The sequence below is a fragment of the Ictalurus furcatus genome, chromosome 8, assembly GCF_023375685.1.
Source record: "Ictalurus furcatus strain D&B chromosome 8, Billie_1.0, whole genome shotgun sequence".
In the NCBI taxonomy this organism is placed as follows: domain Eukaryota; kingdom Metazoa; phylum Chordata; class Actinopteri; order Siluriformes; family Ictaluridae; genus Ictalurus; species Ictalurus furcatus.
In genome coordinates this window covers 13,168,371-13,190,692 of record NC_071262.1, presented here as the reverse complement: position 1 = coordinate 13,190,692, position 22,322 = coordinate 13,168,371, and the positions used below count along the sequence as shown (strand labels likewise).

General features: G+C 39.9%; 2 protein-coding genes across 8 annotated transcripts in view; one reads left to right on the top strand and one right to left on the bottom strand.

Annotated features, from left to right (window-relative positions):
- Positions 1-10,181, bottom strand: part of nek12 (NIMA-related kinase 12) — a 59,544-nt gene extending 49,363 nt beyond the window's left edge. The window contains exons 1-4 of one of the 6 annotated variants that reach the window (XR_008386560.1): positions 8,017-10,178; positions 4,266-4,436; positions 4,030-4,081; positions 3,822-3,913 (exon numbers count right to left, since the gene is read on the bottom strand). Coding sequence is in view for 2 of the 6 variants with exons in the window: in XM_053630913.1 (XP_053486888.1) it covers positions 3,822-3,913; positions 4,266-4,436; positions 8,017-9,133 (1,380 nt within the window). In the remaining 4 variants the exon portion in view is untranslated. Of the gene's footprint in view, positions 1-1,479; positions 2,078-2,212; positions 3,914-4,029; positions 4,082-4,265; positions 4,437-8,016 lie in introns of those variants that run through there. The other 5 variants (XR_008386558.1, XM_053630914.1, XR_008386557.1 and 2 more) reach the window with 5 other exon arrangements.
- A 5,652-nt stretch (positions 10,182-15,833) lies between these two features.
- On the top strand, positions 15,834-21,984 carry pin4 (protein (peptidylprolyl cis/trans isomerase) NIMA-interacting, 4 (parvulin)). Of its 2 annotated transcripts, none has more exons than XM_053630903.1 (4): positions 15,834-15,966; positions 16,297-16,364; positions 20,344-20,463; positions 21,722-21,984. In XM_053630903.1, the coding sequence occupies exons 1-4, from the start codon at positions 15,921-15,923 to the stop codon at positions 21,878-21,880; spliced, it is 393 nt and encodes a 130-aa protein (XP_053486878.1). In that variant the 5' UTR covers positions 15,834-15,920; the 3' UTR covers positions 21,881-21,984. The 2 variants fall into 2 exon arrangements, with proteins under 2 accessions (XP_053486878.1, XP_053486877.1); XM_053630902.1 differs by having other exon boundaries at positions 15,837-15,966; positions 16,294-16,364.
- The last annotated feature ends 338 nt before the right edge of the window (positions 21,985-22,322 follow it).

The window sequence follows — 22,322 nt, the reverse complement described above, 5'->3', positions numbered from 1 at the left end:
AACCAGTTCAAAAGTTTATATACGCTTGATTCTTAATACTGTGTTGTTACCTGGATTACCAACGACTACTTTCACGTTTTGTGATAGTTGTTCATGAGTCTTCCTTGTTTGTCCTGAGCAGTTAAACTGCCCACTGTTCTTGAGAAAAATCCTCCAGGTTCTGCATATTCTTTGGTTTTCCAGCATCTTCAGCATATTTGACCCATTTCCAACAGTGGCTATATGATTTTTGAGACCAATCTTCTCACACTGAGGACAATTGAGGGATTCACACAAAACTATTACAAAAGGTGCAAACATTCACTGATGCTCAAGGTTAATGATACATTAAGAGCCAGAGGTGTGGAAACGAACAGGATGATCGGTGTCAATTATTATTATTTTGTTTAAAGATCTTTTTTCATTTACTTCTGCCATTCAGAAGCTACATAAAATATTTACATGTTTCCCAGAAGACAAAATAATAACAATTTACACCGATCATCCTGTTGAAAAGTTTACACCCCCACGGTGTAAATCCCATATTTGTGTAAATTTCGTAATTATTGTGTCTTTTGGACTGTATATAAAGAGCTGTTATGTGAAATAGCCTATTCAGGGCAGTACTAAATAAAATGCAATTTTAATGATTCCTCTTTCTGATTCTGCAAGGGGTGTGTAAATTTATGAGCACAACTGTAGTTATTATTGTACCTAGTGGTCAAAGTAGGAACTGCAACAAATAACAGCAGACCATCAGGGAAGGAATCATGCTGCCCCATGCTTGCGCTATGAATATTCTCAGTAGAGGAGGAGCAACAGACAGGAAGGTTAATGATCGGGATGTCAAGGTTGTGTTTTTACAGCAAATTGTATTAAAAATACTCAGTGACTGCCAAGATCCTGTTTTATAGAAAATAATTTGAATTAACAAAGCAAACAAAGGCAAAGTATAAGTGTAGACATGATGTAGAGAACCTTTTCTATTGTAAGATATATCGCAAAGATTGGGAGATGGAAAGTAGGATTATGGAGTGGATAATGTCCGTACATCAGAAATGCGTGTGCACCACAGTGACCTTGTTTCCCATGCAAAGGATGAGGAAAAGTTGAACATTTGAACAGCTGAACAGTTGAGCTGTTACACTGTATGCTGAATGGCTGTATGTCGTAGACTCTCAACTGGCTATTACGGGTTTACTCATAAGGGATAGTAGCCTATAACATAAGTCAAGTCTGACAGATTCTTGACTTAATTTTGTTTGCAGCTAAGTCATTATTAATGTTGTCAGAGGATTGGTGTACTGCTGTTGACAGCGGTAGACCAATCACAACAGACTGGGACATCTGACCAATCAGAGCAGAATATGCTCTCTGACAGGAGGAGTTTAGAATGAATCCTTTAGAACGGATCATTTAACGAGTTGTTTTTTGACACTGGGAAAAAAGGTAATGTTGCAGTTTAAATTATGAACACACTAAAGTGTTTTTGACCTTGGATGCATGTAAATCTATTTATTAGGCATGTTTCAAAACCATAATAGGTGTGCTTCAAGCACAGCCAGTCCACCTTTTGACATGTATTTGGGAGATGGGAGAAAAGTGAGTTCTTTTTCCTGCTTTATATTTGAGCTCAAATGAGGCATGCCTGGACATCTGGTCCATTTTCATATTATATACATTTGCTCAATAGTACTTAGATGGTGATACCATGATTGCAAGGTGACTTCTATTGCGGTAGATAACAAATTAACAACTAAAGCATTTTTATTCATAAATTGGTTATGACAGATTGAAATACAGTTTAACTCACTTTAATTTGATTAGAATCATAAAATACACTGTGTTTGTGTTACTAAATCTCCCTCTGTATCAGTATCAGGCAGTATTTCTTCTTTCTAGACCACTCTCTCCCCACTGTTATTCATCATCATCATCATCATCATATTAACAGCAGACGCAACCATTTGCCAAGATATGTAATAAATACAGGAAAACATAATACACCCAAAAGACAGCACACACAAAGCCTTTTTTCTTTCCAATTCATTTTCTGTCAATAGACTGCCATCTGCTGGTAATAAGATATAGTACATACCTGTGTTCATACACATGAAAAACAATCACTCAAAACAGCAGCTACATATAAGTTTGTATAAATCATATAGGATTATTATATAAGAAGAGTACACTCAATATATAGTGGAAGTTTTGGGTTTTGTTTTTTTTTTACCTCCGGTTTCTTCTTATTTCTCAGAGATAATTTAAAGGAGTCATATCATGATTTGTAATGTTTTCCTTTTGTTTGGGTGTGTAATGTATCTGTTTGTTCATGTATAAGATCTGCAAAGTCACAAAGCTCATAGTCTCCCCCAAAGGGATTTATTTTATCTAACAGAGAACACTGCTCCAGACCTGCCTAAAACGTGTTGTGCGAAGTCCAGATATTACTTCCGCAAATGTCTACGTCACAGCATGCACTATTAGCAAAATCCCACCCAAAAGCACAAAAAAAATCAGTTAATTCAGGCGCTGGAGTTGTGGAGACGCTGTGTACTTCAGTGCAAAAGCAAAACCCCTTTGTTTGGCCTTCTGAAAACGAATTAAATTAGGAATAAGTGGCTACTGTTTATTTATAATGCTGTTCCTGAGCAGTACAACCCAAACGTTTGCTTGTGCACAGAGGATTTTACGGAGGACAGCTTCCTGAACCTGGGCGTGTACAATGCAAGCTATACACGAAGGCTACTCCTGAAAAGTGGGGCAATTCCCACTTTACTTGGAAAATCTTGTGCTTCTGAATCAGAACCTGTAAGTGTGTTTGATTATTTTATCAATAGCAGATATTTATAGATACTTAATATTGCTATTGAGTTTTGTGTTGTGGCCCAGGGCTCAGTTATAGAACTCTGCTAACATGCTAGCTAAAGTTTGCTAAGTTGCCTCAGTTTTTAAAAGTTTTTGTATGTATGTTGGTGGTCTGACAGAGACGATGATTGAATCGATGATTGAATCATTTTCTGAATCTGACTCGGGCTCAAACTGATATGGTAAAACCAACGACATGTTGTTTAGGAGCTTATAATTGCTTTAGAAGCCTTGGAGGCTGAAGCTAACCCAAGGGGCGTTACATTTCCGAGACACGCTTGAGGTTTTTGGCCAATCACAATGCAACGGGTCAGCTGGCCAATCAGAGCACTCTGGGCTTTTCGGAAAGAGGGGCTTTGGAGAAATCGTAGCGTTTCAGGCAGCCTGGAAATAGAGATACTGCAATGATGTACAGCATGCATTTTTTGAACATTTAAAGCATGTTCACCTATTCTATTACACCCAATAAACAAAATAATGAACGTTTAAAAACAATGATATGACCCCTTTAACCAAAGTGTTGCTATGACTTTCATCCATTCATCCATTTTCTATACTGCTTATACTGGTTCACAGGGGGCCTGGAGCCTATCCCAGGGGACTCAGGGCAGGAGACAGGGGACAGACTGGACGGGATGCCAAACCATTGCAGGACACAATCACACACCATGGACAATCTGGAAATGCTAATCAGACTACAACGCTTGAGGGAGGGAGGAAACCAGAGTACCCAAGCATGGGGAGAACATGCAAAAATGCATGCAGGGCAGAGGCGGAAATCAAACCCCCAACCCCGGAGGTGACAGACAAACTTACTAACCATTAAGCCACCGTGCCCCTTGTTGCTATGACTTATAATATAATTTGTAATATTTGCCAGTTTTAAGGTCTTTAAGAAGGCTGCATGCTCAACACGTGGTCTCTTGGTCAATGTTGAATATGAGGTAACAGGTCTCCAGATGGTCGGACCCTACCATATGCTGGAACTGTGGCTGAAGGTCCTCTGGTTTCAGGCCTTTCATAAAATGTTCACTGATCTCCTCATAAAATAAAGGACCAACATCCTCTGCAAAGTGAACAGAGAGAACAGGCCTTAATTCATAACTGTAGCAAATTATCATCACATGTAAAATTATTCAAATTGTTGATGACTCTGAAGTGGTGCAACAGGAAAGTGTTCACCCTATTGTTGGGAAATTATGAGTTCCAATCCCGAACTCCCTAAAGAGCAAAACTGTCCAACACAAGAATTCAAAACCAAATGCAAAGAGTCAACGTTTTTCATGACCTAAAGTAATTGAAAGAAGGCAGTGTTTGGCAACTGGCGTGAGGGTTGAGGAAGCACGCTTCTGAAATATCATTTGTATTTTTTGCATACTGCATATTGGTTATTTAAATAAAAAAATTTGCATACTGACCAATGTACTTCTCTCTCAGAGTTCTCACAGTCATCGATGGACCATCGCTGTCTTTCAGCACAAGAGAATCACCTCCTGAAAGAGTCTGCATGGCATTTCGAGCGCAGCTCACCACTTCAGCCAATTCATCCTCATCCTCAAAGTCATCTGGGTACTCAGTCGCATCCACATCTTCAGGGAGAACATGCAGCATGTACCACATAGTGCACACATTTAATTTAATATCCTGGTTTTGAAATCAAAACTAAAGATGTAAAAGGTTAGTACATAATCATACTAAAGTATGATAGCCATGTTCCCCATCATCATACTCTCAGTACATCATGCTGTTTGATTAGAACTTTTAGCAATTTGTTTCCAAAGAGGATGTAAAACCTGTCTGACAAGTGGAACACTTTATGCTCAAGTAATTCGCTAATCAAATCAGCCATTTATACAGTATAATGTCAGCTTTATCCAGCAAAGTTTGCATTGTACTGAATGTTCTTTTCATTTTTCTTAGAACTGTCACACAAGACTCCTTGTTTCATTGGTTTTGTGTGTGTAAGACCCTGTGATGGACTGGCATACCATCCAGGGTGTATCTATCTAATCCACTGCTAAACCACACAGAGAGAGAGAGAGAGAGAGAGAGAGAGAGAGTAAAAGGTGATGTCCTCTCTCTCTCACACACACTCTCTTGCGGTCTCCCGCATTCTCACACTCTCCCTCTCCCACCTTCTCACACTCTCGCAGTCTCTCTCTCCCTCCCTCTCGCAGTCTCCTTTTCCCGCCCTCTCGCAGTCTCCCTCTCCCGCCCTCTCGCAGTCTCCCTCTCCCGCCCTCTCGCAGTCTCTCTCTCCCGCCCTCTCGCAGTCTCTCTCTCCCGCCCTCTCACACTTTCCCTCTCCCACCCTTTCACACTCTCCCGATCTCCCTCTCCCACCCTCTCACACTCTCGCACTCTCCCTCTACCGCCCACTCACACTCTCCCACTCTCACAGTCTCCCTCTCCCACCGTCTCACACTCTTGCGGTCTCCCTCTCCCGCCCTCTCACTCTCTCCCTCTCCCGCACTCTCACTCTCTCCCTCTCAAGCCCTCTCACACTCCCACGGTCTCCTTCTCCCGCCCTCTCAATCTCTCACTCTCCCGCCCTGTCACACTCTTGCGGTCTCCCTCTCCCGCCCTCTCACTCTCTCCCTCTCCGGCCCTCTCAAGCCCTCTCAAGCCCTCTCACACTCTCACGGTCTCCTTCTGCCGCCTTCTCAATCTCTCACTCTCCCGCTCCCACCCTCTCCCTCTCCCGCCCTCTCACTTTCTCGTGGTCTCACTCTCTCGCGGTCTCCCTCTCCCACCCTCTCACACTCTCACTCTCCTGCCCTTTCACTCTCTCTCTCTCCCGCCCTCTCACTCTCTCCCTTTCCCGCTCTCTCTCTCTTACACTCTCGCGGTCTCCCTCGCCCGCACTCTGACTCTCTCCCTCTCCCGCCCTCTCACACTCTTGTGGTCTCCCTCTCTCGCCCTTTCACTCTCTCCCTCTCACACTCATGTGGTCTCCCTCTCCCGCCCTATCGCGGTCTCCCGCTCCCACCCTCTCACTCTCTCACGGTGTCCCGCTGCCGCCCTCTCACTCTCTCACTCTCCCGCCCTCTCACTCTCTCGCGGTCTCCCTCTCCCGCCCTCTCACTCTCTCCCTCTCCCACCCTCTCACTTTCTCGCGGTCCCACTCTCTCGCAGTCTCCTTCTCCCACCATCTCACACTCTCACTCTCCCGCCCTCTCACTCTCTCCCTCTCCCACCCTCTCTCTCTTACACTCTCGCGGTCTCCCTCTCCCGCACTCTGACTCTCTCCCTCTCCCGCCCTCTCACACTCTCGTGGTCTCCATCTCTCGCCCTTTCACTCTCTCCTTCTCACACTCATGTGGTCTCCCTCTCCTGCCCTTTCACGCTCTCCCTCTCCCGCCCTCTCACACTCTTGCGGTCTTCCTCTCCCGCCCCCTCAGGGCTCTACAGTGCGACCATGTCACTCGCATTTGCGACTGAAAAGTAATTTGTGCGACTATGAAAAAATATTTAGGCGCACTGGTGAGTGAGACCTGTTCGAAGTTGTATAATACAATCAGAATAAAAACTACAGGAAGTCCAAAATGCGCAACAGTTACTTTTGCACTGCTTTTCATCACCTCAGTTAGGGCTGCACAATTAATCGAATATCAATTTTGATTACGATTTTGACTGCCCACGATTACATGAACATGACCGACTGCAATATTGACGTTTAAAGTTCGTCCTCCCCTCATAGAAAACTCTGCTGCACATCAAATCAAGCGATTCCTAAACTTACAGCCAGTCACCATAGAGTGACGCAGGGATGATGTCATTTTGTAAAACCGGGAAACGAATTATAATTTTAGCGCTCGCGCTGCCAGCTTCGCTTTGCGTGAGGAGAAATCATGACACTAACAAGTTGCTAAATGGGACTACAGACGTTGTCGGGGACATTAAACGTCATCATGCCGAAAAGGAAAAGTCTTTCCAGATAAACTGGTTCAGGTATGCTGTGCACAATTCCGGAAGAAAAAAAAACGTAGATTCATCCACAGAGTAAATCCGTATTATGGAAAATTTTTTAAATCATGTTTGGAAAAGTTGTCGGAAGTTTGGTGATGGTGACGTTGAAGTCGAGCGACCGTGGTGTAGTTCGTTTATATCATACGGTTAGCTGTTTATTTCTGGCGATTGTATTTAGGCTTCAAACTTCATAAAAGTTGTGTTCATTTGTGAAAATTATCTGGATGGACAAAACGTGTTAGTATTATACACTTTTGTTGATCACAGAGCTTATTTTTTGCAATAATCCAAAAGCCTATGGGAAAATCCTATTGGGTTTTTGTCGAGGGAACCAGTGTGATGATAACTTAGGGGTTTCAGTACAAAATGACATCATCCCTGCACCACTGTATTGAGTGATTTGTCTGCATCTCTCCTCCTGTAAACGCTGTTACTGCCTTTTATGCATACGCCTGAATTGTTTTCATTTGTTTTCATATTGTTATACTGGATTGCATATTTTCATTTTGTTGATGGCATTTTTATTTTTACTTATCATATATTTTGGGTACAATTTTATTTATATTTTGCTTCTAGGAGATGATGCACTTTAAGGACCAGTCTAATTTGATGCAAAGATTTGTACATCAGCAGGAATGTAGCACAACATGGAGGTGAAAGCAGCGGTCTGTTTATTTAAATGTAAAAGTGCAATAAAAATATGTTGTCCCTAAAATCAATGAATAGTCGTAATAAATAATCGTGATCTTAATATTGATCAAAATAATCATGATTATCATTTTGACCATAATCATGCAGCCCTACAGCAAAAGCAGCTAAAGCAGTTAGTGAAAAGAGATAAACAAATATTTGAACATACTGACTCATCCCTAGATGAGCTCTTAGCCTTTCAATAACAATGTAGAATTAAAGTTTGCTCTTATTTTTGTTAATCTGATATGTTTGTTCTTTGAAACATAGATTACCCTGTTTTTAACCCTGTAGCAGATCTTAAAGCTGTACTGCAACTAGAAATATTTTTTGAGGTTTTAATGTCTATACTACTATACCCTATCTGTTTCACGTTTTCTCATTATGCTATATTGTCATACTGATATGTGATCACATACCTTGTTCAAAAAGATAATAATCTCAGTATGAAAAGCTTAGACGTGATGCAAATTACTCGGTGGGTGTCTCGTGCGAAACACCTCCACTTACCATGCAGCTCTTCTGCAACTCCTCCATGCTCTAAACTAGAGGAGGATGAATTCTTCTTTGAATAATCTTCAATGGACGACACGCTGTCATTTTCATCAAAGTCTTCTGAATATTCGGACTCAGTCCCAGCTTGTGTCACCTCGTCGTCTGTAATAACAGGTGCTTGAGCATTTTTTTCCATATTCTCAACTTGATGCAGATCAGGCACTTCAAAACTAACAGTGTCATTGCAGGTTAATGTGACGTCTTCACTCTCAGCAGGAACAGGATCAGCATTAACCTTTGTCAATTCGGTCTCCTGATGCTGAATAAACAGTTCCAGATGTTCCTGCACACAGGACATAGCCAGGATGCAGCTAGCACTTGGTCTATTCTCAGGAAGCAAGCACAGCATCTTCTCGATCAGTGTGTGCAGGTTTTCTGTGTAGCCAGCAGGCATCTGACTGTATTCACCCTTTATGATCTTATAAAACAAACTCAGTAGATTCTTAGCAAGAAAAGCTGGTTTTAGTGCACAGAGCTCATACAGTAAGCAGCCAAGGGCCCATATGTCAGATTTGGTGCTGTATGGAACCTCCTGGCACAGCTCAGGGCTGAGGTAACTGGGTGTCCCAACACATGTGGAGGCCATGTCCAGTGTGTGGTTCATGATCTTTGATATTCCAAAATCTCCCAACTTAATCATCCCCCTCTTTGTTAGTAGTACATTGGAGGGCTTAATATCTCTGTGCAGAATTCTTACAGAATGAATATAACTGACCGCCATGACAATCTGCACAAACCATTTCATAACCGTAGTCTCTGAGAAATATTCTGCTGCCTTTCTGCCTTTAATCTGGTCATCCAGCGTCCCACCATCACAGTAATCCATAGCAATGCAGATGTGCCCTTTTGTTGGATCAAAGAAAGTGTTGCTCCATGTCACAATATGAGGGTGTCTCAGATTCCTCAGAATTTCAGCCTCTTGCAGTACGCTGTCTCTTGACTTTGTTTTTCGAGACTCGTCGACTTCTATTTTCTTCACAGCATAGAGCTTCTTTGTTTCCTTGTGTCTCATCAGCAAGACAACACCTGCTCCTCCTCTGCCGAGTTCAAGAATTTGCTCGTATGCTTCCATGTCTTTATAAATACCTTAAAAGGTCTATTTTTCTAGCAAAGTTCATTAACCCACTGTCCTCTGTATGTCCATTTTGTCAGGCAGTCTGATTAATCTGATCACCTAAATAATTATGCTTTTAGGTCCTTGAGTCACTCACTTTTAAAACATTTTATTAGGAGAGCTTAATTGTTTTGTTGTTGTTTTTAGTTAAAGAGATGGTTATGTTATGATCAGCTAGCAGTTCTCTCAATCCTGGCTTAATATAGGCTACAGGTTAGCTAACGTTAACTCTTGCTAGCTACTATACTGTTCGTAGTGTGACTATCCCTTATTATTAAAACATATTCACGTTGCTTTTATTCATAAATAACACTCTTACAATACAACTAGCTCGAGCTGAATGTAATTTAGCGTTGTCGCTGTTTTTCTAACTACTTCTAACGTAACTAGCAAGCATAAATCCATTCTTGAAGTCACCTCCATCAACGGTTTGTTGTGGTTTTGGCGAATCATTTCCATGGCAACAGTCTGTGTGCTAACAAGCTTGTTTTTCATTGGTCCACTGCAGCGATATAGAATACGCCAGAAACAGTCCACTACCGCTATATCACATTTTAATGACTCGGAGCAATCGGCTCAGCTCAACAATGAGAGTCGACTCGGATCAATGAGAGTCGACTCTTTCGTCACCCAAACGGCTCATGTACGATTTCTCCACAGCTGGCCAAAATTATCGGTCTTTACTTATTTATCACATAATTAACTACAGTCTTACTCTGCATTTAAGCATTCCCTTGGATAAAATATATTTAAATAAATGTTTTAAAAATTTAAATAAAAATGTATCCAACATTCTTAATGGTATCCACTAGAGATAATATGACAGTAATAGAAGGCAAAAAAATTCCTGTAAAGACCCACAGAGACCATGACAGTTTAAATTAAAACCAATACAATTCCCATTATATGCATTAAAGCCATTACACATTCTATTGTTTCTATTGTGTTTTTCCCCAGCAGGGATGTACCTGCTGTACCTGCCCTTAACTTTCACTAATTTGCAATTCGAAAAAGGTCCCAGTCTATATCAGTTAATTTCACAAATACACTACATATATTATTATAACAAAACAAAAAGCATTTGGACCCTCATGCTGGCTCATAGGAACATCAACAAACTCGCTAGAACTGACCCTATAGAAACATTCTTTTGTGTCTAATAACTCAGATGTTGATAAACATCACTAGTTGAACTCTGGTCACACTTGTAATTAAGAGCATTAAAGAATTGTGAATACAAAATACTGCTGGGTTTTCAATAAAGGGATGAAGTCATATTCCTTCTCTGTATTTATGCCAGTTGGCCCCCAACCTTCACCTAAAAGAGTCAGGTAAAAGAGTCGACTTCTTCTTGAATGACACTCCACCACTGTCAAAATAGTACCGTGCCTATATTAATACAATAGTTCACCATTTTAGACCTACAGTGAGGTATATCTGTAACACAAAATGAAAACAACATAATTGTATGCCAGCAAGGTTTTTATTTATGTAAATTCAGTAACAATGTTTAAGATAACACAAAAAAAACCCCACAGTTTTACTTTTCATCTTCCTTTATGCATTTCTAATAATTGCCTTTACCAGTGCATCAAGGCTTTTTTGTGTATACTACTCTGCAATAGATATAATCACTTCTATCCTCTTTGCACTTATGTCCTCAAGATTACTTATTTAATTTTAGTCACTGACTGAAGCCTGGTAATCAAACTCTAGAAACGTCTACAAGTGAATCCATGATTGTTGTCATTTAGTCCTTGTGCATCTTAAAAATTAAACGTTTAAAAAAAAAATTCCAACATAAATCTAATATATATATATAAATATTAATTGTGCACGGTGGCTTAGTGGTTAGCATGTTCACCTAACACCTCTAGATTGGGGGGTTCGATTCCCACCGTGGCCCTATGTGTCTTTCTGAATGATAATTACAGTCATGTAACCCTTTGTTCAGGGATGGTTCTTGATGTCCCACTGCTGCTCCCATCCCATAAATGTGTGAATGTCACTTTAGGTGGTATTATACACATATTGCTGAAGCTGAGGTAAATTGTCCCTTAGACAATTCAGCCTTTTTCAGGGATGAGCTTTTTCCAACAACTGTCTTGGAGTGGAATCTGTTTAGAGGCAGTCTGTAATTTCTTACACTACGCTTAAAATGAACCACACCAAGCACAACACCCAGGCCCTGTGTGTGCGAAGTTTGCACGTTCTCCCCGTGCTGTGGGGGTTTCCTCCGGGTACTCCGGTTTCCTCCCCCAGTCCAAAGACATGCATGGTAGGCTGATTGGCATGTCTAAAGTGTCCGTAGTGTATGAATGGGTGTGTATGTGATTGTGCCCTGCGATGGATTGGCACCCTGTCCAGGATGTATCCCGCCTTGTGCCCAATGCTCCCTGTGATAGGCTCCAGGTTCCCCCGTGACCCTGAAAAGGATAAGCAGTATAGAAGATGGATGGATGGATGGTAAATATTAGCAAAGAAGGCTATGAAAAATTGTCTTCATTGTTTAACTTTTTGATCTTTTGTTCAAAAAATTCACAAAGATACTCTGTTCTCATGGATATCAAATAATTGCAAACAAAACACTTATCAAAAAATATATCTTTGTTAAATATAGGTGTGCAACAATTATTGGCACCCCTGTGAATTCATATGAGAAAAATATGTAGTAGTTTTTAGTACACCTGTTTGATTAGAAACAGGAAATTGTTCAACCATGATTTCCTGTTTCACAGGGATATAAACATGAGGTAATACATAGGCCAAATTCCCTTAGTCATTCATAACAATGGGTTAAACCAAGGAATATAGCTGTGATGTGCGACAAAAGGTTGTTGAGCTTCACAAAATGCGAAGTGGCTATAAGACAATAGTTCAAGCATTGAAAGTGCTCATTTCCCACATCAGGGCAATAATTAAGAAGTTCCAGTTAACTGGAAATGTTATGAATCAACCTGGAATTGGGCGTGTGTCTATATTGTCTACACACACTGTGAAGAGGATGGTTACAGTTTGCAATGCACTCTTTGTCTCACATTATTGTCTCACTATACCTTTGTCTATGCTGCCGTATTTTGTCTTTGCCACAGTGTTTTGTTTCCTAGTTGTAGAGTGTTTCGTATGTTTGTTTATTATTAAATGTTTAAGAATCTGCACTTGCTTCCATCTCCAACTTTGTAACGTGACAATCTGAAACATGCACATAGCTTGTTGTGTTTACCTATTGTATGAAAAAATGATGATGTCGAAGATTTCAGTGAAGAATAACTTTATTGCAGCCTTGCAGTGACAAAGTCCATGAAGCACTTCCAGTTCCTCAGAGTCAAAGTGAATCCCCAACAATAGCAGCACAGACATTTTATACTGTGTTTCAAACCAGGTTTTCTGTATGTAATGTAAATGAAGTTTCACTCTAAATGTAAATTAAGGATAGCATTTGAAGTGATCACTTTCCATTCTCACAGTACTGATGTTGTTACAGGTGTGACTCCAAATGAGGTGATAGGATTATCGAGACAGATGTCTTTCTGAATGATAATTACAGTCATGTAACCCTTTGTTCAGGGATGGTTCTTGATGTCCCACTGCTGCTCCCATCCCATAACTGTGTGAATGTCACTTTAGGTGGTATTATACACATATTGCTGAAGCTGAGGTAAATTGTCCCTTAGACAATTCAGCCTTTTTCAGGGATGAGCTTTTTCCAACAACTGTCTTGGAGTGGAATCTGTTTAGAGGCAGTCTGTAATTTCTTACACTATGCTTAAAATGAACCACACCTAGCACAAATTGTAATGTTGGATGTACCTTGCTTTAGGTAACAAAATGTAAAGACAACAGACAGAAACTGTTAAATAAGTAATATAAGTTATAGCAATATATAGTATACTTTATAATTTACAGTGGTTTCTGTTGCAAAAGAAAACCATGACTTGCATGATTTAATCTGTTATATTATTATAAATAGCTAACATAAATATCACTTTAAAGCCATTCTATTATCATGGTTAAGATATAATTACCATAAGGTAACCATCGCTGAAGCGCTGATTGAGTGATTGGAAGATTGTGAGTTTAAATCCCAGCACCACCAGCCTGCCACAGATGAGCCCTTGAGCACAGCTCTTAACCCTCACAAAATAATTTATTTGTACTATGTATGTGTTTAATGACAAGTATTCTTTTTAAATGGCTAATAAGCAGAGTCATGAGAAAGCAAGAATGTAAAATTATTATAGTATTATGGTTTAACACAGTCAGCTTAACATACAGTTCATATTTTACTTTCCATTCATCTGAGTGTTTAAGAGCTCTTAAATGTTATCCATCTCCTGTTTCACTGGGGTATAAATATGACATGATATAAAGGTCAAATTCCCTCAGTGATTCGTCAACATGGATAAGATTAGAGAATACAACAATGAAATGAGACAAAAGTCACAAATCACGCAATCGATATAAAAATAGCTGCATGCCTCAAAATGTTCACATTCACTTTTATGGCAATGATTAGGAACTTTAAACAGACCTATAATGTTACCTGCCTGAAAAAAGTGTATTTCGACCCCACACACAGTGAGGAGGAGGATTTCGTTAAGCAAAAAAATCCTCCAAGGATAACAGTTTGAGATTTGCAGAAGATAGCATTTAGGTGGCAACAAGTCACCAAATCTAAAATTGCACACCACCTCCATGTGAACAAACTATGTGCAAGGTGTGCCATTTAACCATATACATAAGTAGGAATTCCCCTACTGAAAAATCCAGTTGCCAGCTGTCAAAACACAAGACAAACTGGTCAAGCAAATATATAATCTCTGCCAAATGGTAATCTATTTTTTACTTCCTTATTATTCATTCATTTATTAATTCATCTTCAGTTTATTTGGACAGGTTCGCAGTAGATCTGGAGCCTATCTAAGATACACTAGACATGAAGCAGGGACACACCCTGAGTGCATCTCAGGGCAACACGCACAAACACATTCACAGACTCATTCACACTTATTTTGGGGGAGTTGGGAGGAAAATCAAAGAACCCAGAGGAAACCCATGCAAACATGCAGAAAACATGCAAAACCCTAGACAGACAGTAACCCGAGCTCAGGATTGAACCGAAGACCCTGGAATTGTGAATCTGCTGCACCACCATGCCAACCTAACTTCCTAATTTACTTGCCTCCTTATTACATGTCTAAATTAAATGTTAAAGCTTGATCTAGTTGCCACACTGTTGTTATTTTTACAACTTGCCTAAAATTTAAATCCCAGTACGTCCAACCTGCCACAGAGGAGCCCTTGAGCACAGCTCTTAACACTCAAAAAATATATTTTTGTACTGTACATGTGTGTTTAATGGCAGCTAGTCTTTTTAAATGTGTAGTAACTAGAGTCATCAAAAAGCAACAGAGTAAAATCATTACAGAATTATGGTTTAACACAGTCGCCTTAACATACAATTCATATTTTACTTTCAGTTCACCTGTTCCCTTTTTGTCTGCAAAATATTTTAAACTATTACTAATTGTTAGGACTTGTGAACTTGAGAATCTTCGGGTAACGATTCTTAAGAAGAGAGAAAGAGACAGTACAAAAGAAAGGCGGCGCCCTCGCCCCGGCACACACTTCCCACACAAAGGCCTTGGGAGAGTTTGTCAAATGACACACAGACACACAAAGTTCAAATGTAAGACAGGAACAACTCCATATATGGTTTTCAGGAAGTCAATAGAACACGACCAAGTGCTATTCGGGAAGGTATATAAATGTGCGCAAATGGGTCGGTGGCGGCGGGGGGGAAGCCACAGAGAGGAGAGAGTGTTCACAGTAAACGTATCACTAATCTATTGTAATTTCCACATAACTGTTTGCATAAATTGGTATGTTTGTATACAATTGGTATATAAACACTGGCATGTGTGTATACAGATGTTTGTATACAAATAATAAAGTGTAAAGGCAACCACTGAGAACTTGTAAGAGAACATTATGGGAAAGTTCATGGAGCATGAATTTGTAGTTAAAAAAAATAATACCAGTTTGGTGAACATCCTGTTATGACACCTCAAAAGAACATTACAGGAATGTTCCCAAAATGTTACTTTGTGGTTACAAAAAATACATAAAAGCAACCTTTGGTTAACGTTCCTTGTCAATTGTCATATAACCATAAGAGAACCTTGTGTTTTAAATTTCCCAAAATGTTTTGGGAATAACACTTTGTTTATCAAAATAGAAAGTTCCCAGAATGTCATGAAATGGTTCTCAGAAAATATCCAAAAGGAAACCAACCCTGCTGGAAAAAAACCCCGCAATAGAAACCCTTATAGAATTTGTAATGGTTTTAATTGTTATAATGGGAATTGTATTGGTTTTAATGGAAACTGTAATGTTCTATTGTTTGTTTGTTTGTTATGGGTTTTTTTTTAGCAGGCAAATGCTAGCATTAAGGAAAGTTTGCTGGATAGTAAATATCTAAATCTGTATTTTATGCAATCCTGTCTCTTTTTACTTATTATTTTTATTATGGATGCTGCCTGCTAATATACGAAATTCCCTAAAATATGTTTTAAAAAATAAATAAATAAAAATTAAAGTATCAAAAAATAAAAGTAAAAAATATATATACGGATTGTCCAAAAAGTGGGATTCAGCATTGCGTTTGGCAACCCGAGGAAGGCCTGAGCTGAGGCGTGCTCCGTGATGTGGTGCAGGGGCAAGTGTTAGCTAACTGTTAATAAAAATGCCACCAAAAGGAAAGGGTGGAAAGGGTGGTAAGGGGGCAAAAGGTAAGATAAGAATTATGATCACAGCATATATTTAGAAGCCATTAGCAACGAATAATCTATTGATTTACATCTCTCACAAGCTAAATGCCTTCAGAAACTCTAGGTAGATAGCTATGAGGCTAGTTAGCCAGCTAAGCAGCTTGTGCTGCGTGGTTTTTTATTTGTTAGAGGCAAACTAGTTAAAGTTATCTAGCTGTGACATGTCTAGTGGACGTAGTATCATAAGCTTTAACCCATGCAGACAGTGAGCTGTTTGTGTTGAGCAGGCAGGCAAATTATTTTAAGATTTTAAAACGTAATTTGTGTGTAAAATGTGTGCTGTGTAAGCAGGAGGTGCCTCGGACAGTGGAGACAGTGACAAGAAGGAGAAAGCTCAGAAAGGAGGCACTGCAGTAAAGGTAACTGAAACTACACTCACTGACCAGTTTGTGGTAATACATGTGCACTAGGTGTAGGTGTATTTTTACTGACTGGCCTGTCTGTTGCTGTACACACAGCATGTCAGTCTTCCCTCTGTCCTGTCCATCAGTACAAACTGAGCACCACTGACCAGAGGTTATCTGGGTGGTGATCATGGTAGTGTTTGGTGACGGTATGAGTGATGTGTGAAGAAGACATACATATCTAGCAAACAGCAGCCCTGTGGTCAGAGTCCATAAAACATGAATTATAGTCTCTAAACATATACCTAGAATTTAAAGTGCAAGAATATTATGGAAATATGCAATGCTTAAAATCCCCACAAAATCAGAATTGGTCATTGGATGCTGTAGAATATATATATATATATATTTTTTAAAGAAGACTGTGTTGTAGATATTCTTTTTTTATTATTATTAATATTTACAGTTTATCATTTCAGGGGAAGATGGTGATGATTCACTATGCCGCCAAGTCTTCTCTGAAGTGTGTATGAGTTTGGTGCTAATTACAACATGGTGTGTGTTCAGGTGTTTTTTTGTTTTGTTTTGTTTTTTTGGGGGGTTTTTTTGTCAGACAAAAATGGACAGCTTGAGAACTTTTTTGTTTTGTTTTTATCAACGATAAGAAGTTTATTTTGCTGTACTAAAAGAAAAAGAACTGAATAGTTAACATGCAAAATGCTTACCATCTGCTGTAGACCTCATTCATATTGGAGGCCAACATGGCATTTTTTTTAGATATTAACATGAAGGGAGCATGATAGCTTAGTGGTTAGCTCTAGCTGCATTTACATGGACAACAATAATCCACTCTTAACCCGATTAAGACCATACTTTGATTAAGAAACTACCATGTAAACAGCAATTTTTACTTACTTTAATTTAATTAAGGTCATACTTGAATTAAGCTCTAATCGAATTAAGACAGGTGGAGTACTCCTGTTTTAGTCACATTATGGACGAGTATTACAGACATGTAAACACCTTAATCACATTATGAACACATTATACATTTTGTGACAGGACACGATCACACACGGCAGTTTTACGTTTTACGGCGAACAAGAGAGTTCGGCTGCGTCCCAAACCGCACACTTGCCTATACTATAGGCCTGTAGTGGGGAAAAATACATGTATCTCGGCTACTATATAGACGGTAAGTACGCGGTTTGAGACACAGCCCACGGCTTCAAGCAGTTGTCTATTAGCACGTATAGCATGACAAATAATTAACTGCACTTAAAGCGTTCGTAAAAAAATTTAATAAAAACACCCAAAACTGTATATGGTACCATAACGAAGACGAACTATATGTTGATGGGTGAAATTCTGGAGGGACGGCGTGACGTGGTGACGTAATGACGCGGGCTGTTAATCTAATTATGTTCTATAACATGTAAAACGGGAACATGACAGGAGTATTCTAAAAGCGACTCATGTAAACACCTTAATCACATTATTATCTTAATCAGAGTAAGGTCAATAATTAGATTACTGCTGTCCATGTAAACGTAGTCACTGTTGTCTCGCACCTCCGGGGTTGGGGGGTTCAAATCTTACCTCTGCCCAGCGTGCTCTGAGTTTGCATGCTTTGGGGGTTTCCTCCGGGTACTCCCGTTTCCTCCCCCAGTCTAAAGACATGTCTTGTAGGCTGATTGGCATTTCCAAAACCTCATCCAGGATGTCCCACGCCTTGTGCCACGAGTTCCCTGGAATAGGCTCCAGGCTCCCTGCGCTATAGAAAATGGATGGATGGATTTATTGACATTCACTCCAACTCTGAAAGTCGTGTCTCATAGACAAATATGGGTTTGTAATTACTGCATTGTGATAGTGTACATCTTGTAATTAAGGTATTTCCAGAACTTGAAAGCAGCATTAGACTGTACCAACCCAATCTGCATCCAGTCAAATTCACTCTAGAACACATTAGTCCTGCCCCCTGTACACAAACAGGTGTATCTTGAATATTAGTGGCTGCTGTGGAAATCAGCCAAGATTGAGAAACTCCCTCACTGACTTCCTGTTTCAAAATTACAGTATCTCACAAAAGTGAGTACACCCCTCACATTTTTGTAAATATTTGATTGTATATATTTGATTGTATCTATTAATGTGACAACACTGAAGAAATGACACTTTGCTACAATGTAAAGTACTGAATGTACAGCTTGTGTAACAGTGTAAATTTGCTGTTTCCTCAAAATAACTAAACACACAGCCATTAATGTCTAAACCGCTGGCAACAAAAGTGAGTACACCCCTAACTGAAAATGTCCAAATTGGGCCCAAAGTGTCTATTTTGTGTGGCCACCATTATTTTCCAGCACTGCCTTAACCCTCTTGGGCATGGAGTTCACCAGAGCTTCACAGGTTGCCACTGGAGTACTCTTCCACTCCTCCATGATGACATCACGGAGCTGGTGGATGTTAGAGACCTTGTGCTCCTCCACCTTCCGTTTGAGGATGCCCCACAGACACTCAATAGGATTTAGGTCTGGAGACATGCTTGGCCAGTCCATCACCTTCACCCTCAGCTTCTTTAGCAAGGCAGTGGTCGTCTTGGAGGTGTGTTTGGGGTCGTTATCATGCTGGAATACTGCATACTGATCATGCTCTGCTTCAGTATGTCACAGTACATGTTGGCATTCATGGTTCCCTCAATGAACTGTAGCTCCCCAGTGCCAGCAGCACTCATGCAGCCCCAGACCGTGACACTCCCACCACCATGCTTGAATGTAGGCAAGACACACTTGTCTTTGTACTCCTCACCTGGTTGCCGCCCCACACACGCTTGACAACATTTGAACCAAATAAGTTTATCTTGGTCTCATCAGACCACAGGACATGGTTCCTCTTCAGACCACAGGGTATGGTCTGAGCACTGACAGTTTGACCCCCCCCACCCCTTCAACCTCTGCAGCAATGCTGGCAGCACTCGTACGTCTATTTCCCAAAGACAACCTCTGGATATGACGCTGAGCACATGCACTCAACTTCTTTGGTCGACCATGGCAAGGCCTGTTCTGAGTGGAACCTGTCCTGTTAAACCGCTGTATGTTCTTGGCCACCATGCTGCAGCTCGGTGTCAGGGTCTTGGCAATCTTCTTATAGCCTAGGCCATCTTTATGTAGAGCAACAATTCTTTTTTTTCAGATCCTCAGAGAGTTCTTTGCCATGAGGTGCCATGTTGAACTTCCAGTGACCAGTATGAGGGAGTGTGAGAGCGATGACAACAAATTTAACACACCTGCTCCCCATTCACACCTGAGACCTTGTAACACTAACAAGTCACATGACACCGGGGAGGGAAAATGGCTAATTGGGCCCAATTTGGACATTTTCACTTAGTCACTTTTACTCACTTTTGTTGCCAGCGGTTTAGACATTAATGGCTGTGTGGCTGTGTTATTTTGAGGGGACAGCAAATTTACACTGTTACACAAGCTGTACAGTCACTACTTTACATTGTAGCAAAGTGTCATTTCTTCGGTGTTGTCACATGAAGAGGTATAATCAAATATTTACAAAAATGTGAAGGGTGTACTCACTTTTGCGAGATACTGTAAATACATCAGCGTACAGAACCAGATCATATCTCATGTGCCATTTCAAAGGAACTTTCACAATTGTACAGCAAATCTATAGTGCCTGATGATACACTTGTACAAGTAATACACACACACTACCATGATGGTCTCACTACTGAGCTTAGAATGCTTCACCATCAAAATTACAGCTGATCAGCTGTTATTGTATGATGCACCCTTTCTTACAATGGACGGGGGCAACAGGAGACTGGCTAATTGTGTATATAAACAGTAACAATATACCTAAAAAGTACACCTGTATGTTAGGTGATTTGATACTTTAATTCATCCGTTAGCTGGAAGTATATTAAACAGTAAGACGGAAGACAAAATGTGATATGGCCATTTCACTTTGAACTTTCCAGGTGCGTCATATTCTTTGTGAGAAACATGGAAAGTGCATGGAGGCTATGGAGAAGCTGAAGTCTGGAGTGCGCTTTAGTGAGGTGGCATCACAGTACAGTGAAGACAAAGCTAGACAAGGGGTAAGGCTCACCAATTGCACCCTAGCCCTGATCATGACATTACAGTTCTAGGTAAATATGTATCTGATATACATACATCAGGTATCCACAGCATATGTCTTCCAACACAGTTAAGCGCTTTTCATGTTTAAACACTTGGATTCATGTGTAGTGATCATAAATCTGTACTCTTTTTTTCATAACTTCTTGATCGTACATACAGTCCATGACCTGGAAATCGGTCAGAATCTTTTTAACAGTGTACCGTTTCTTTAAAATTAATAATCAATTAAAAAGCAATCACAAATCATGGTCAGTTAAATATGTATTGAATGTCAAATGAGACTCGGGTCTGTAGCATGTATAGGCGAAAATGTCCACGTGTCCGTTTATTGTATTGTTTCCTCTGCATTCTCAGACAGACAAGAAGTCATGTGATCCTGGGAGTATCTGTTATGAATAAAATATTATCTGTAATTAAATTTGGTCTCTTGGAATGGATACAGAGAAGTGTTTCGCTCATTGCATTTTTTTTGTCACATCACATGCAGCAGTTTATCTCATTTGTTTGGGTTTGAAAGAACAATGGAAAACAGGGGCAACATTGAATTCATGGTACTTGTAAAGAACTTTGAGTATAGTCATATTGGAAGTTGCTTCTGCAATATTTGACTGTATGTTACTATGTATTTGTTCTATTTCTGTTTGATTTATTTATATATTTTCACTATTTCCACGGGGGGGGTGTTTTAACTGTTGTTGTGTCTTTAATTGTTGTGTTTTTTGTTGCCTTCTTGGCCAGGTCATGCTGGGTTTTATATCAATGAGGTTTTTTTTTTATCCTGTAATTATTAAAGTTTTTGTATAACGTAATTCAGAGAGCTGTTTAATATATCGGTAAGATTTTTTTAACGTACTAGTCATGTAACAACCCGAAGGAGTTAGGAAGGTTATTTACAAGTTAAAATGTCACGAGATGCTTGTTGAAAAAACTGAGATCTAGAAAACAGTATCATTTGAGTGAAACAATAAGTAATGATGAATGATAGTTTTGCATTCTGAGAGGCAGGAATACGGAAAGCATGGCATGGCACTCATGTGATGGTGGTGATGAAGAGAATGATGATTGTTTTTGCTGTCTTCTTGGCCACTCTTGTAAAAGGGTTTTATCTCATTGAGGGTTTTATTATTATTATTATTATTATTATTATCCTGATTAAATAAAGATAACAAACATACATCACAAACGTAATTAGAAACTTTGTTTGACCTTTGACAGGGTGACCTGGGCTGGATGACTAGAGGATCAATGGTGGGACCGTTTCAGGAAGCTGCGTTTGCGTTACCTGTCAGTACAATGGATAAACCTGTATACACGGATCCACCGGTGAAGACTAAATTCGGCTACCACATCATCATGGTTGAAGGCAAAAAGTGACCCTTGTACCTGAGTGAGCCACGTGGCTCATCCTGTGTTTTATTTCTCACATTGTTTTTTAATGGTGTAAATATCAGTTAATAAAAATAACAATGAAAAAGGCAGAGTTTTTGGTAATCATTTCTTCTCGAAGTGTGTGTGTGCGCGCATTGTGTCTGCTGTAAACTGGTGTCCTTTTATGAGTGTGTTCCTGCTTAGTGCCCAGTGTGTCCAAGATAGGTTTAGGAATCCCTCCCTGATTGAATTAATGAATTATGTATAGCAATCTACTGTGTTTATTTGAAGGTGATCTGGCAGTGCTGAGTCAGCCATGGTGTCATCTTCTAGGATGTCCTTAAACAGTGACGTTCACACAACGTCTCATTAATGTTTTTTCAACTTTTAAGATTTAAGTCATAAATAGTTGGAAATGCGTCAGTAAAGCGGACGCATTCAAAGCGAA